The sequence below is a fragment of the Petaurus breviceps genome, unplaced genomic scaffold, assembly GCF_028583685.1.
Source record: "Petaurus breviceps papuanus isolate PSGF00001 unplaced genomic scaffold, PetGlider_PUasm1.0 186, whole genome shotgun sequence".
NCBI classification, from domain to species: Eukaryota; Metazoa; Chordata; class Mammalia; order Diprotodontia; family Petauridae; genus Petaurus; species Petaurus breviceps.
The window spans coordinates 24,066,844-24,080,083 of record NW_027185798.1 but is presented as its reverse complement, the minus strand read 5'-3'; the positions used below and the strand labels follow the sequence as shown (position 1 = coordinate 24,080,083).

The 13,240-nt window shown below is 46.4% G+C and overlaps 1 protein-coding gene across 2 annotated transcripts in view; it reads right to left on the bottom strand.

Annotated features, from left to right (window-relative positions):
* The window catches only part of RAB11FIP4 (RAB11 family interacting protein 4), a 178,806-nt gene that overhangs the window by 48,506 nt on the left and 117,060 nt on the right, over window positions 1-13,240 (bottom strand). The window contains exon 1 of one of the 2 annotated variants that reach the window (XM_069089872.1): window positions 8,466-8,728. The exons of the other annotated variant lie outside the window; for it this stretch is intronic. Coding sequence (XP_068945973.1) covers window positions 8,466-8,495 — 30 coding nt within the window. The 5' untranslated portion in view covers window positions 8,496-8,728. Of the gene's footprint in view, window positions 1-8,465; window positions 8,729-13,240 lie in introns of those variants that run through there. 2 annotated transcript variants of the gene reach the window in all.

Here is a 13,240-nt window from a genome sequence, read left to right as displayed (position 1 = left end):
GCTATTTATAGTGGTCTCCCCCATTAGAGCAGGAGTTCCTTGAGGGCAGTCACTGTATTTTTGCCTTTCTTCATGTCCCCAGAATTTAGAATGGTACCTGGTATACAGTGAGCATTTAATCAATGCTTGCTAATTGAACTCTCTGAATCTGGTTTCCTCAACTATAAAATGGGGATAATAATAATACCACCCACCTAGCAGGATTGTTGTGATGAGGCTTGAGTGTGCATACAAAGAGCTTTGGAAACCTCATTGTGCTAGAAAAACGTCAATTATTATCATAAGTCACTTGGATTCTCCAAGCACATCCCCTACACAAGAGGGCTGTTGTAATGGGCATTTATTAAGTGCCTACTATATGCCAGGCACTGTGCTAAGGGACAGAACAAAGGAAGAACTATCTATGTGGAAGTTATTAATATCATCTTAAATAAGGGTCATTAACCTGGGGTCCCTGAATTTTAATAGAATTGGTTTCCTATGTAATTTATTTTGACGGTAAGCACATTACTCTGAGAAGGGGGCCCAAAGGCTTCAGCAGACCTCCAGAGGGGGTCCAGGATGAAAACATGGGTAAGAACTCCTTTAAAAAACCTAATGAATATGACTCTAAACAAACCTTGGAGCTACAGAACAGACAAAGTGACAGAGAGAAACAAATCTCCCGCTGAAGGCAGCCTGGCTAGCCGACAGGAAGGGTTTATCACAGTGCACTGGGAGCAGAGCCCAGCCCCGAGTGAACAGTGCAGTTTTAGGCCCAGGGTGGCCCCGACCTGCAGCAGCTGCAGGGGACTTTGGAAGAGTGGATCACAGCAGCAGTGGTGGTTTCCAGAATTATCAACCCATAAATGCCAAAGAAAAAGTGAGAGGTCAGTGTATAACTCTGTTGGAACTGGGGGAGACTGAGGAGCGGGTCCAGCCCCTGCCCCCAGAGCTAGAAGTGGCGGAGGTGTGGCGGCTGTTGCGGCAGCCCCCACATGGCTGCTTCAGAGCTCCTGGCCTGCAGATTGTTGGGAGGGCCAAGCCACCATTGAGAGGGTAATCACTCTTGCTTTAACCTGCCTGGATCTAGATCACAGTCTTGGGTGGTGGTCCTGAAGTATGTGACCAGTGAGCTAGAGTTTGTGGGGGCTGCAGAGAAGGCGCCATCCTAATAGCTCTGACAGCTACAAAAACCCCAGCCATCTGGGACAAAGCTCTCCCCTCTGGAAGCAGAGCTCTACTATGGCAAAAAGCTCAAAAGTCAAGTAATTGAGGGGCAACATGAGCAAGCAAAGGAAGCAAAGCAAGCACAGCAGTCCAACTTTAGATTCCTTTTTGGGGACAAAAAGGATCAAAGCATGGAATGGGAGGAAGACAAGGAAGTCAGAACTCCTGCACCAAAAGCTTCCAAGAAAAATAAAAATTGGTTACAGGCCATGGAGGAACTCAAGAAGGATTTTGAAAATCAAGTAAGAGAAGTGGAGGAAAAATTGGGAAGAGAAATGAGAATGATGCAAGAAAATCATGAAAAGAGAGTCAACAACCTGACTGAAGAAAATAACACCTTAAAAAATAGTTTTATTCAAATGGCAAAAGAGGCCCAAAAAAAAACAATGAGAAGAATGCCTTAAAAAGCCAAATTTGCCAAAAGGAAAAAGAATTTCAAAAGCTCTCTGAAGAGAATAATTCCTTCAGAATTAGACTGGAGCAAATGGAAGCTAATGACTTTATGAGAAATCAAGATACTATTAAACAGATCCAAACAAATGAAAAAATAGAAGGCAATGTGAAATATCTCATGGGAAAAACCACTGAGCTGGAAAATAGATCCAGGAGAGATAATTTAAAAATTACTGGACTACCTGAAAGCCATGATCAAAAAAAGAACCTAGAAATTATCCTTCAAGAAATTCTCAAGAAAAACTGCCCTGATGTTTTAGAACCAGAGGGCAAAATAGAGGTTGAAAGAATCTACTGATCACCTCTTGAAAAAGATCCCAAAAAGAAAGTTCCTAGGAATATTATAGCCAGGTTCTGGAGTTCACAGATCAAGGAGAAAATATTATAAGCAGCCAAGAAGAAACAATTTGAATATTGTGGAAACACAATCAGGATAACACAGGATCTAGTAGCTTCTACATTAAGGGATCGAAGGGCTTGGAATATGATATTCCAGAGATCAAAGGAGCTAGGGTTAAAACCAAGAATCACCTACCCAGCAAAACCGAGTATCATGTTTCAGGGGAAAATATGGTCATTCGATGAAAAAGAGGACTTTCAAGCATTCTTGATGAAAAAACCAGAGTTGAATAGAAAATGTGACATTCAGATACAAGAAGCAAGAGAAGGTAAACAGGGAAAAGAAATCATAAGGAAATTATCAAAATTGAACCATTTACATGCCTACATGGAAAAATGATAATTGTAATTTATGAAACTTTTCTTAGTATGAGAATAGTTGAAAGGAATATAAATGTGTATATATATATGTCTATATAGGAGGGTATATGGCATATGAATACATATATGAGTGTGTGTATATATGTGTACAGGTATACACAGAGGGCACAGGATCAATTGAATAGGAAGGGATGATATCTAAAAGGTGAAACTGAGAGGTGAGAGAAGAATATAATGAGAGGAGATGGGGAGAGACAGAATGGGGTAAATTATCTCATATAGAAGAGACAAGGGAAAACTTACAGTGGAGGGGAAGAACAGGAATACAAAAGGGAATGGGACAACCTTATTCTCAATAAATTTGGCTTAGGGACGGAACGACATACACACAAAATTGGGTATCTTGTCCTACTGGAGAGTAGGAGGGAAGGAGATGAGAGGGGAGATGGTGGAGGGGGGGCAGGGTAGTTAGAAGCAAACACTATTGAAAAGGGACAGGGTCAAAATTGGGGGCGGGATAGGATAGAATGAAATACAGTCAGTCTTTCACAATATATTATATCCACTATGGAAATGTTTTTCATAACTATACAAGTACAACCTATATTGAATTGATTATCTTCCCAGTAAGGGTGGGTGATGAGACAGGAAGGGAAAGAATCTGGAATTCAAAGATGCAAAATCAAATGTTTAAAATACACACATACACACACACACACACATATATGATTATTTTTACATGAAACTGGGAAATAAGATATACAGGCACTGGGATATGGAGATCCATCTTGCCCTACTGGAAAGTCGAAGGGGAGATGGGGGAGGATATAGGAGCGAGCAGATTGGGGGAGGGGGAATACAGTGGGATCGCTATTTTGGGCTGGTGGGTGGGGGAAAAATGGGAAGAAAATTTGTAACTCAAAATCTTGTGGTAAAGTAAAAATAAACATAAAATTTAATTTAAAAAAAAAGACCTAATGATTGGAGAAAGTAATGTTTAGTCAACTCTGATGACCACTACTGATCAAAATCAGTCAACATAATGAACCCAGTTCAAATGATCCATGAATGATTCAAGTATATACATATGTGCCAGGCACAGTGCTTGTCCTAATGAAATTATTTAGAGCTTACATTCCATCAGGACAGATAACTCATACACATATAAGTGTATATTAATACAAGGCAATTTCAGGGGAGGGAGCACCAGCTGTGGGGATCAGGAACAGTCTCACGTAGGTGGTGGTGGGTGAGACATGCTTTTAAGGAACTAGGGATTCCAAGTGAAGAGGGAGTGCATTGTAGAGAGAAAGCGAGAGCTCATAGCCAGGAACCCTGAGGAGCATCACAGGAAGTCAACCTCCAGCTCTGAAAAGCACTCCAATAGAGCGTGGGGGTCCTCTCCTCCATACACTCTCACTCCACCTGGCAAAGTGGGTGGGATAGGGACTCCTAGTTGAGAAAGCCCCCTCTACCAAAGCAGGTTGGTACCTTCCCTATAAGTCAGAGAATGGATGCTTAACCAGGAGCTGGATAAATTTCAGGCAGTCTATGAACTTGGATGGGGAAAAAAAATCACATCTTAATTTCAACAGAATTGGTTTCATTTATAATCCCATGAATTTTATTTGATGAATTTAAAAAATATTATACCGAGAAGCCAGGACACAAAAAAAGTTAAGAATCTGTGGACTGGAGATTGCCCAGATAACTGAGAGGTAAAGGGACTCACCTAGGGTCATACAGTCAGCATGTATCTGAAATGGGACTTGAACCCAGATATTTCTGAGTCAGGCTCTCTATCCACTTTGCCCACTGCATCTGAGGGTGGGGAACAATGCCTAACAGCCTTCACTCCCAAAGGGATCTTCAGAAATTTCCATTTGTTTAGTTAGTTATTTATTCATTCATTTAGACTATACAGGAGAATGGAACACATGCTTCTCCACGAGCCCAGTTTCTCATATAGCCCAATATTAGATCCCAAAGCAACTCAACCACCAATCAATCAACAAATATTTTATTAACAAGTGTCTACTATGTTCCAAGCACTGTGCCATGCTGGGGATACAAACACAAAGAATGAAACAATCCCTACTCACACATATTTATTAAGCACCTATCACGTGCCAGGAGGAGGAAATGCAAAGAAGAAAAAAAAATGAGACAGTCTCTTGCCTTCAAGAGATCATACTCTAATAAGGAAAAATGACACATTCATAGATAAAGAAATACAGGAGACAGGTTGTTCCAAGGTCAGTGTGGTTTTAACTTATTAAACCTTTTGGAAGAGAAAGAAATATATCAATAGACAAATATCGACAGATCTCTCTCTCTCTCTACATATAAATATATATATATAGAAATTAAATGTGTCTATATTTAATTCATATTTTATATACTTAGCATATATATTTATATCCCCCTCCACAAAAACAACCCAACCCAAAACACATGGTGGTGAATGTGAAAGGCACCAAAATGGGCAAACCCCAAGTTCTCTCCTCTATTTCACCTGTCCATTTACAGGATCTCAGAGAGATCAAAGTAAACTTGAAAATCGCCTATTATGGCACCCTTGGCTTACAGACAAGGAAACTGAGGCCAAGAGCTGTCATGTGATTGGTTACACAGGGGCAAGCATTCAAGCAGAAATCAAACCCAGGTCTCTCAAAGACCCAGAAAGGAGCTGATGTTGATCCACTGACTTGTAGCACCATTCATACACCAGGCTCCCAGGAGGCAGGCTCTCACAGCCAGGGAGAACACAATTTTTGCCCACTGGCTTTCCCAGACTTTCTGGGAGCTGAGATGAGTCCCAGCTTTGAGGGAGGAAGTGACTCCTTTGCTATTTCATTTCCTTGATGAAACTCAGCCCTCCCACTCCACCTTCACCTAATCCTTGAAATGCTGTGCATGTTTCCAGGTGAACAGCCCAACAATCCTAGTTTGGGAAGAGTTTTTTTTAGAAATGTTGCCCTATCCTTTGTGATAGTCAGACACACTAAAAAAGGGGCTCATAACCGTTTGTGAGGCACTGACGGTCTGGTGAACCCTACAGCCCCCTCTCAGAATCATGTTTTTCAATAAATAACATACAATGCAAAGTATTACAAAAGAAACCAGTTATAATAAAATGCAGTTGTCAAAATATTCTTTTTAAAGTTGAAGAACCATCAGTCTATAAGAACATCTGTTCTAAGATTCAGAAACCACAGCCCAGACAACTTGACAGAAACAGAACCGAGACCTGGGCGGTCACCTGCTTCTATCCAGAGAACATCAAATCTCTAGACAACCAGAAGTAAGCAGAGCCTTGTGATCTGACCTGAGTGAGGCCCTGGCCCCCAGGTCAACTTTGGTCTCTTGTAAAGATTAACGGCTCTGGGAAAATAAGGGAGTCAGAGGCCCCAGGTCTTTGAGGATCTAAGCAAACACAGGGTAGGCACAAAGACCTACAGAAGAGAGAAGAGCCAGGAGGCACAGGGGATGGAGATTTTCTTCCATGAAAATTCCAATGTTTAATACCACACAGATTAGCCAGCAGGCATACAGGGAAGAGACTACTTAAAAAAAAACCCACCCCCCCCCAGGCCTCAGTTTCCTGTGTGTTAAAGGAGAGACTTGGACTAACTAGCTGGCCTCAAAGTTCCTTTTCAGTTCTAAATCCATGATTGTGATTGTGTCCAACTTCCCAGTCCATGGCACACAGTAGGTGCTCATTTACTGAGCACCCAATAGGTGCTCAGTAAAAACCAGGTTTTAACAAGTGCCAGACTGGAAATTTGGTCCTAATACCTGTCACCTAAGTTCTCTCATAATTGAACTGAGGCCAAGCAGATGCTCTCTTTCCACAGGAAAAAATAAGATAGTGACTTATAACTTGGAGGAGATGACTTTGACCAGCAAGGGGGGAAACCCAGATCAGAAGAGTTAGGGACTGTCAACTGGTGAGCTGCTCAGACCCTACCAACCTCCTCCCCAAGTGTAAGCAATAACTCTCACTTCTCCAACACTTTGAAGCACTTTCCAGACAACCCATGTCTAGAACACTTTAGGGACCTCTCCTCTCAATAACCCATCCAGGTCGGTAGTGAAAGCATTTTTAGGCCCATTTTACAGTTGGGGAAAGGCAGAAGGGAGGGGGACTGAGAGGTGAAGTCACTTGCCCAGGATCACGCATAGCTAGTGTCTGAAGAATCAGGTGGTCTGCCTACCTTTCTGAGTAGTAACAGCATCTTGTGTTTCCCTATCTCTCTGAATTACAACATGTTCTTACATATTATGTACAGTATCTACTTTGAGCCTTAGAATAAAAACATCTCTGAGAAGCTGGGCAGAGACGACTCAAGGTCAGACTCTAAGAAGTCAACCAGCAACACAGCTCTGCTAATATCCAATCTGCACCCAAGAAGGCTTGATCAGAAACACCAAGGGACTGGAACAAAAATTATCACTGGACACTTGGAAGCCTATTATTCGGACTATCAATTCTCCCTTCTCCTTTCTGGTCACTAGGAGATCGAGGCTGTGGAAAGAGTGAGGAGCTGGATATTGCCACAGGACACCTGCCAGTTTCAAAGCACCGAAGGCTGGCAGAAGGTTGCCACAATACAGAGACATATTTAATCCACAAGAGAAAAGATGCCTTTGCATGGGACTCTCCTCATTTACATCTTGCAGAAGCCTTTGCTCGACTCTCTAGTTGGTGGGGGTCTCTCCCTTCCCAAATTACATAGTGTGCATTTTTCTATGTAAATGTTGTTACTGTCGTCCTTCCCACCATGGGTTATAAACTCCCAGAGCACAGGGGCCTTTAGGGTGTAATCCTGTCTGGCACAGTGGGAATGGAGGGGATAGAGCCAGTTACGGAGTCAGAAAGTCCAGGGTCCAGTCACACACAGGTTATATGACCCTGACCAAGTGACTTAATTTCTCAGTGCCCCACCGTGGCAGAATAGCAGCCCATCATCTTGATTCTCTACCAATGAGATCTCGCGTTCTGGCCAAAAATTGAACGAAAACACCAAGAGTAACGTCTCCAGCACACTGCACAGTGTTTTGCACACAGCAGGCGTTTAATAGGATGCAAAGATAAAAAGAAGCAGAAATTAAAACGAATTATTGGTAGGTAGGCGGACAACGAAGCTTCGACCCTGGTCATTCCCCAGACATTCATCCAACATACACCTATCAACCAAGCAGCGTTTCATTCAGCGGCCGATCTGTACCATGGCCCGGGGCAAGATGCCAAGCAGGTGGGGGGGGAGGTACAAGGGGGCTTAGTTGTTAGGAGGGCTAGGGGCCGTCTGCCCCAGGATTAAGTGAGGGTTATCTACTCCCAGACACAGGGGTCTGTGTAAGGGGTGATGGGAGGAGGGTCATTTCAAAGCAACCCTCCACATACTCACAGGAAAAACGTGCCTTTTTCAAGAACTCGGACACTCTAGGAGGGGGGCGGGGGGGGAAGGTCCCTAAGGGTACTCTAGCTGTTGCTTCCACACAATATACATCCCCCCACATAGACACACACATCCCGAGCCCCCGTGCTCTAATCCCCAAGGAGATTGGCCTGGCCCCTGAGGTTTACAGGACTACCTCTTCCTTGGTGCTGCCCCGTCCCGTGCACGAGAGTGGCGTGGGGGGAGGTATTGTATTATCGTCCCCCCACAACTCGCAAGGGCTTCTGTAGGGGATAGATCAGCTTGGCCCAACAGGTTCGGGGCAGATCCCGCGCCCAGCACCTGGGCAAACTCAGAGCCAGGTAATCTGACCCCAGGCCGGCTCCGACCGGACCGACCGTGTCCCCGGCCTCCCCAGGGCTGCCTGCACAGGCCGGGGCCGGAGAGGGAAGGAAGCAACTTCCCTCGGGCAAGGGGCAGGCTGCGGGCCAGGAAGGGCAGCAAGCGTGCCGGCGATGCCAGACTGCGGGAGAAGTTGCAAGCGAACCAGGAACTTCTTGCCCCCCGCGGGCGCTCGGGGGCCCCCGGGCCGGGCCAGGTGTACCCCGCCGCCGCTGCTCCCCCGAGGTCCCCCGGCGCTCAGCCAGTCCCCTAGCCCGGCGCTGCCCCAGGCCGCCTTACCTGGCTCGGAGGAGCTGGGGGCGAGCGCATTCCGCAGCCTCGGAGGCAGGAGGCAGCCCCGGCGGTGCCAGGAGGAGGAGAAGGATGCGGCGCGTCCAGCCTGGAACAATCTCCCCTTGCTTCTCCCTTCTCCTGCTCCTTCTACTCTTCCCAGTCCTTTCCGCAACAGTTGAAGGCGGCGACGGCCCCGGCCCCGCCCCCACCCTCTCCCGTTGCTGGGGCGACCCGCGTGGGCCGAAGGTTTCTTTGTATCAAAGCTTCTGTGACATCACAGGGCGCTGGGGTGTTGGGATTCGAAAGGGGCGTGGCCTCCGAACGCCCCCGGGAGGGAGGCCCCAGAGCGAGGAGCCAGCCGCAGAGCGCCGGGACTCTAGAGCGGGACGGGGCGGGGCTCAGGTGGGCGGGCCAGCCCCAGGTAAGGCGAGCAGGCCACCCGGACCGCCGAGGGGGGCCGGCAGGTGGCTGCGGAGCCCCAGGCTGACTGCCTGCCGGGAGGGGGCGGGGCTTAGGTGGCCAGGAGCTCGCCCCGAGGGTGGAGCTCCGAGCTCGGAGTCCAGCAGAGTGGCCCGAGCCGGAGAACGGCACTGGAAAGTTAATTCCCAGCCCCTCCTCCACCCCACCCCCATCTGTACCTATTTGTCAGGCGAGTCCTCCGCAAAACCCCTTTTTTGTCCGCATGCAGTTCCCAGTAAATGTTCCTGGGCTCTGCGGAGAAAACCACGCCTTGTTATTTTTGCCGTTACCCGCATCTGCGGAATTCCTACGGCTGGGGCCTGAAGAGAGGCAGCCGGCGAGGGCAAATGAAAACACCGCGAGCCTGGGAGGCCAGAGACTGGGACTTTATTCCCTGCCCTGCTCCGCCCCAAGCTGGCTTAGTCAAGACACTTCCCTCTCCCCGGGCCTCAGTTTCCTTTTCTGTAATAAAATTCGAGGGATGGCTAGGATCCCTCCTAGTTCTACCAGTCTGTGGTCTTCGGATATTAGCCTCTTTTTTTTTTTTTTTTTTAAAGCGAGGGAGGAGAGAAAGGAAAGCAGTTCTGATTTAATTTGTGTAAAGAATTCTCGGTGGGGATATTCCCTTCACTAGTGTAGACCGCACCTGCTGGTATAAAGGTATAGTTTTCAGAGAGTTGTTTGGGGGCATGGAGATGTTAATGGTGTCAGTAAGACACCCATCGGTGACAGACTTGGATCCAAAGTCTTTCGGACTTAAAAGTTGCAAAGAAATAGAAAACCACTACGAAATGCAGTCAACTCTCAATTATCTGCCCATGAGCCAGAAAAGGATGTGTTCCTTTAACTCCTTTGCCGAGCATCTCAAAAACAAAAACAGTTAGCTTCCTAATCGCTTGTGTTTTAGGTTAATAATAACTCGAGAAACATCCCGTTGCCTTTCGGTTAAAAAAAAATCCTCGTTCGCCTTTTAAAGCTCTCTGCTCTGATATCAGACGACTAAAGATGTAACTTTAGTCCCACTCTCAAAATTTGTCCTTCAGCCAACGGAATTGCTGGTCCCCCTACATAACAAGGCATCTTCCGCCTCTATCCATGCCTCTTCAAAACTCATTCCCCTTGCCTCCAGTACTTTCCCTTCTCGCCTCCGAATCTTGGAACCCCCAGGCTCAACTCACAAGCCACCTCCTTTCCTAAAGAGGCTTTAGGCCACCCCCTCTCACCAGATTATTGTGAATTACTGGGAAAGGGGGCAAAGGTTGAGCGGATTCGACATTCCATGCCCACTGAGTACGCGCTGCCTACCCCTCCCAAAATGTAAGGTCTTTGATTCCTCTCACTTTTGTATCTAGATCCACGGGACTTAGCATAGTGCCAGGCATATAGTAAGCACTTAATAAATGTTTGTTGATTGACTGATTGATTGAACTCATGTTTCTAAATTCACTGAGATTTTTTGAAGCACTTTCCTCACTATACTCTGTGAAGTAGGTAGTGCAAGTATTGTTATTCTCATTTTACAGGAGAAATTCCGAAGTTCAGAAAATGAAGGCCTTGCCCTAGTAAACATCTATTCTTTGCCTCCCTGTTCTACCCTTTGCCTCTTTGAAGAGGGGAAAAAAGTCGATGGCCAGAAGCCAGGTGGGTGGCAAAGTGGACAGAGTGCTGCGCTTGGAGTCAGGAAAACCTGAGTTCAAATCCTACCTCAGATACCTACAAGCTGTGTGACCCTGGGCAAGTCACTTCACCCTGTTTGCCTCAGTTTCCTCATCTGTAAAATGGGCTGGAAAAGGAAATGGCAATCCACTCCAGTATCTCTGCCAAGAAAACCCCAAATGGGGTCAATGAAGAATCACATTTGACAGGTGGATGGCAGGAGGTCAGCTAAAGCTAGAAATGCAGCCCTTACACAAATAACCCTGTAGGTAGAGTAATGAAGTATTGGCCCCAAGAGGATCTGGGTTCAAGTCCTGCCTCTGACTCGTACTGGGTGGATGATCCTTAGCAAATCACCCAGCCTCTCCAAGCCGAAGAACCTATGCAGTTAAAAAGGAACATGGACGTGGATTTGGAAAGGACCCCAGAGACCAACTAGCCCAATCTTTTTACAGATTAGGAAACTGAGGCCCAGAGAAGTTCAGTGACTTGCCCAGAGTCGCCTGTTGTACAGGCAGGATGAATGGATGGAAAAGAAAGAGGAGACCAGGAGACCAATTAGGAGACAGTTGCCATAGTCCCTGGCAAGAGATTATGAACTTAACGAGGGTGGCCTCAGGAATGGAGAGAAGATGAATTTCAGATATATTGGTGAGGGAAATAGACCTGGCAACTGATTGAACATGGAGGGGCAGAGGGAGAGAGCTCCAAGAGTCAAGTATGACTGAGGTTTTGAACCTGGGTGACTTGGAAAAGAGAAAGAAATTAGGAAAAGGTAAACATCTGAGGGAAAGATTATGAGTTCTGGTTTAGCTACATTGAGTTAGAGACCCTACTGGGTCATCCAGTTGGATAAGCACCCAACATGGCGACATGGGACTAGAGTTAAGGAGAAAGGTTGGCCTAAATATGTAGATCTAGGAGCGGTCCTCATTGAAATGATACCTGGACCCACCCTTGAGAGCCTATCACTAAGAAAGAGAATGTAGGGAAGAGGGCCTAGGACAGCTATGTTGAACACTCATGTGTTATAGATAATAATAGAATATAGAATATAATATATAACATAAAATAATATAGAGGTGTGTTATAGATCATGGTCCAGGAAAGAGACTGAAAAGTGCCCATGTGCTAGGTGAAAAGAGAACTAGGTCAGACCAATGTTAGGAAAAGCCAGGGAGGAAAGAGCATTTGGAAGGAAACGATGTAGACCACTCAAAGAAGACTTCAGAGATGGAAAAGGATGTTGATCTATTGAAGGTAAGATCACTGGTCATCTTGGAGAGGCGACAGAGGCTAGATTGCAAAGTGCACAAGAATGAGTGGGAGGTAAAAGGGTGGAGGAAATTACTGTAGCCAACTTTTTCTAGGGGTTTGGCTGGGAAAGGGAGGAGAGGTATAGGATGATAAAGCTTAAGGGGACAGTAGGGTCAAGGAAAGGTCTTTTTTGTGGCAGAGACTTAGATTTGTAGGCAGTAATGAAGGAGCCAGGAGGTAAAGAGAGACTGAAAATTAGGGGGAGGAAGGGGGTCACTGAAGGGTCGTGCTCCTGGAGGATGGTAGAGGGGCTGAGGTTAAGGACACAAGTCGAGGGGCTTCTGGTGGCAAGAAGGAGGGGCATGATGTTGGAGTGGCTTTAAGTGTGGAGCCGAGGAGGAGATGGATGGCCTCACTTTTCTCAGATGTATGAGGCAAGGGCTTCTGCTGAGGAGGAGAGTTGGGGTGGTATAGGTGGCTTGAGGAATGAAGAGAAGGTTTGGAGCACAGCCTCTGGGGAGGGGCATGGAAAGTTGATGGCCTTGAAGCAGAGAGCCCCCAGTGGAGGGTTGATGGCTTTCTACTTGACTCTCACTATCTCTTCCAGAGCCCCTCACTCTTTGACCTGGGCAGAAACCAGGCAACTAGGCAAGTGAGTGTGAGAGCAATAGGCAGTACGATATGGGGGAAAGAGCCCTGGCCTGGGGATAGAGATCCTGGGCTACAATTTTGCCTCTGATACTTCTTACCTTTGTGACCATGAACAACATACTGTCATCAGCATCAGTTTTCTCTGTAAAATAAGGCCTTGAATTAGATGACCCTGAGGTCCCTTCCAGCTGATTTATGAGCTTAGGACCTACTGTGGGTCACCACTTGGCAAAACAGTGACAGTTTGGTAAGAGAAAATAAGGGATGGGGGTTGGTCAGACTCCCAAACAGAATATGTTCGGGAATCACGGAAAGCTAATGATAATCTGGACATCTGAGATACTAAAGGCCAGCAGCTGCCCTGAACAAAACTCCAGCCAGGTTGTGGCCACAGAAGCACCACAGAATGCCATCTCAGAGCTCCCTTGGGAGATCATGGAAATGCCTTTATTCCTCCCTCCTCATGACTGTAGGGTCTGAGCTCCTCTGGGAGCCTGACTGTCCTTAACTGAGCAGTGGTGACACTAGGGAGTGGCACTGATGGAATCAGCTTCAGTGTGAAACAGGATCCTCTCAGACTTGAAATTATGATTGTAGAGAAGAGAAGGAGGAAAGAAGAGGAAGGATAAGAGGAGGGGAAGAGAGAGAAAGAGAGAGAGAAAGGAGAGAAAGACAAGAAAGAAGAGAAGAGGGAAAGAGGAAGAAGGGGAGAAAGAGAGAAAGGAGAGAGAAACAGATAAAGAGAAGGAAAGGGTGAG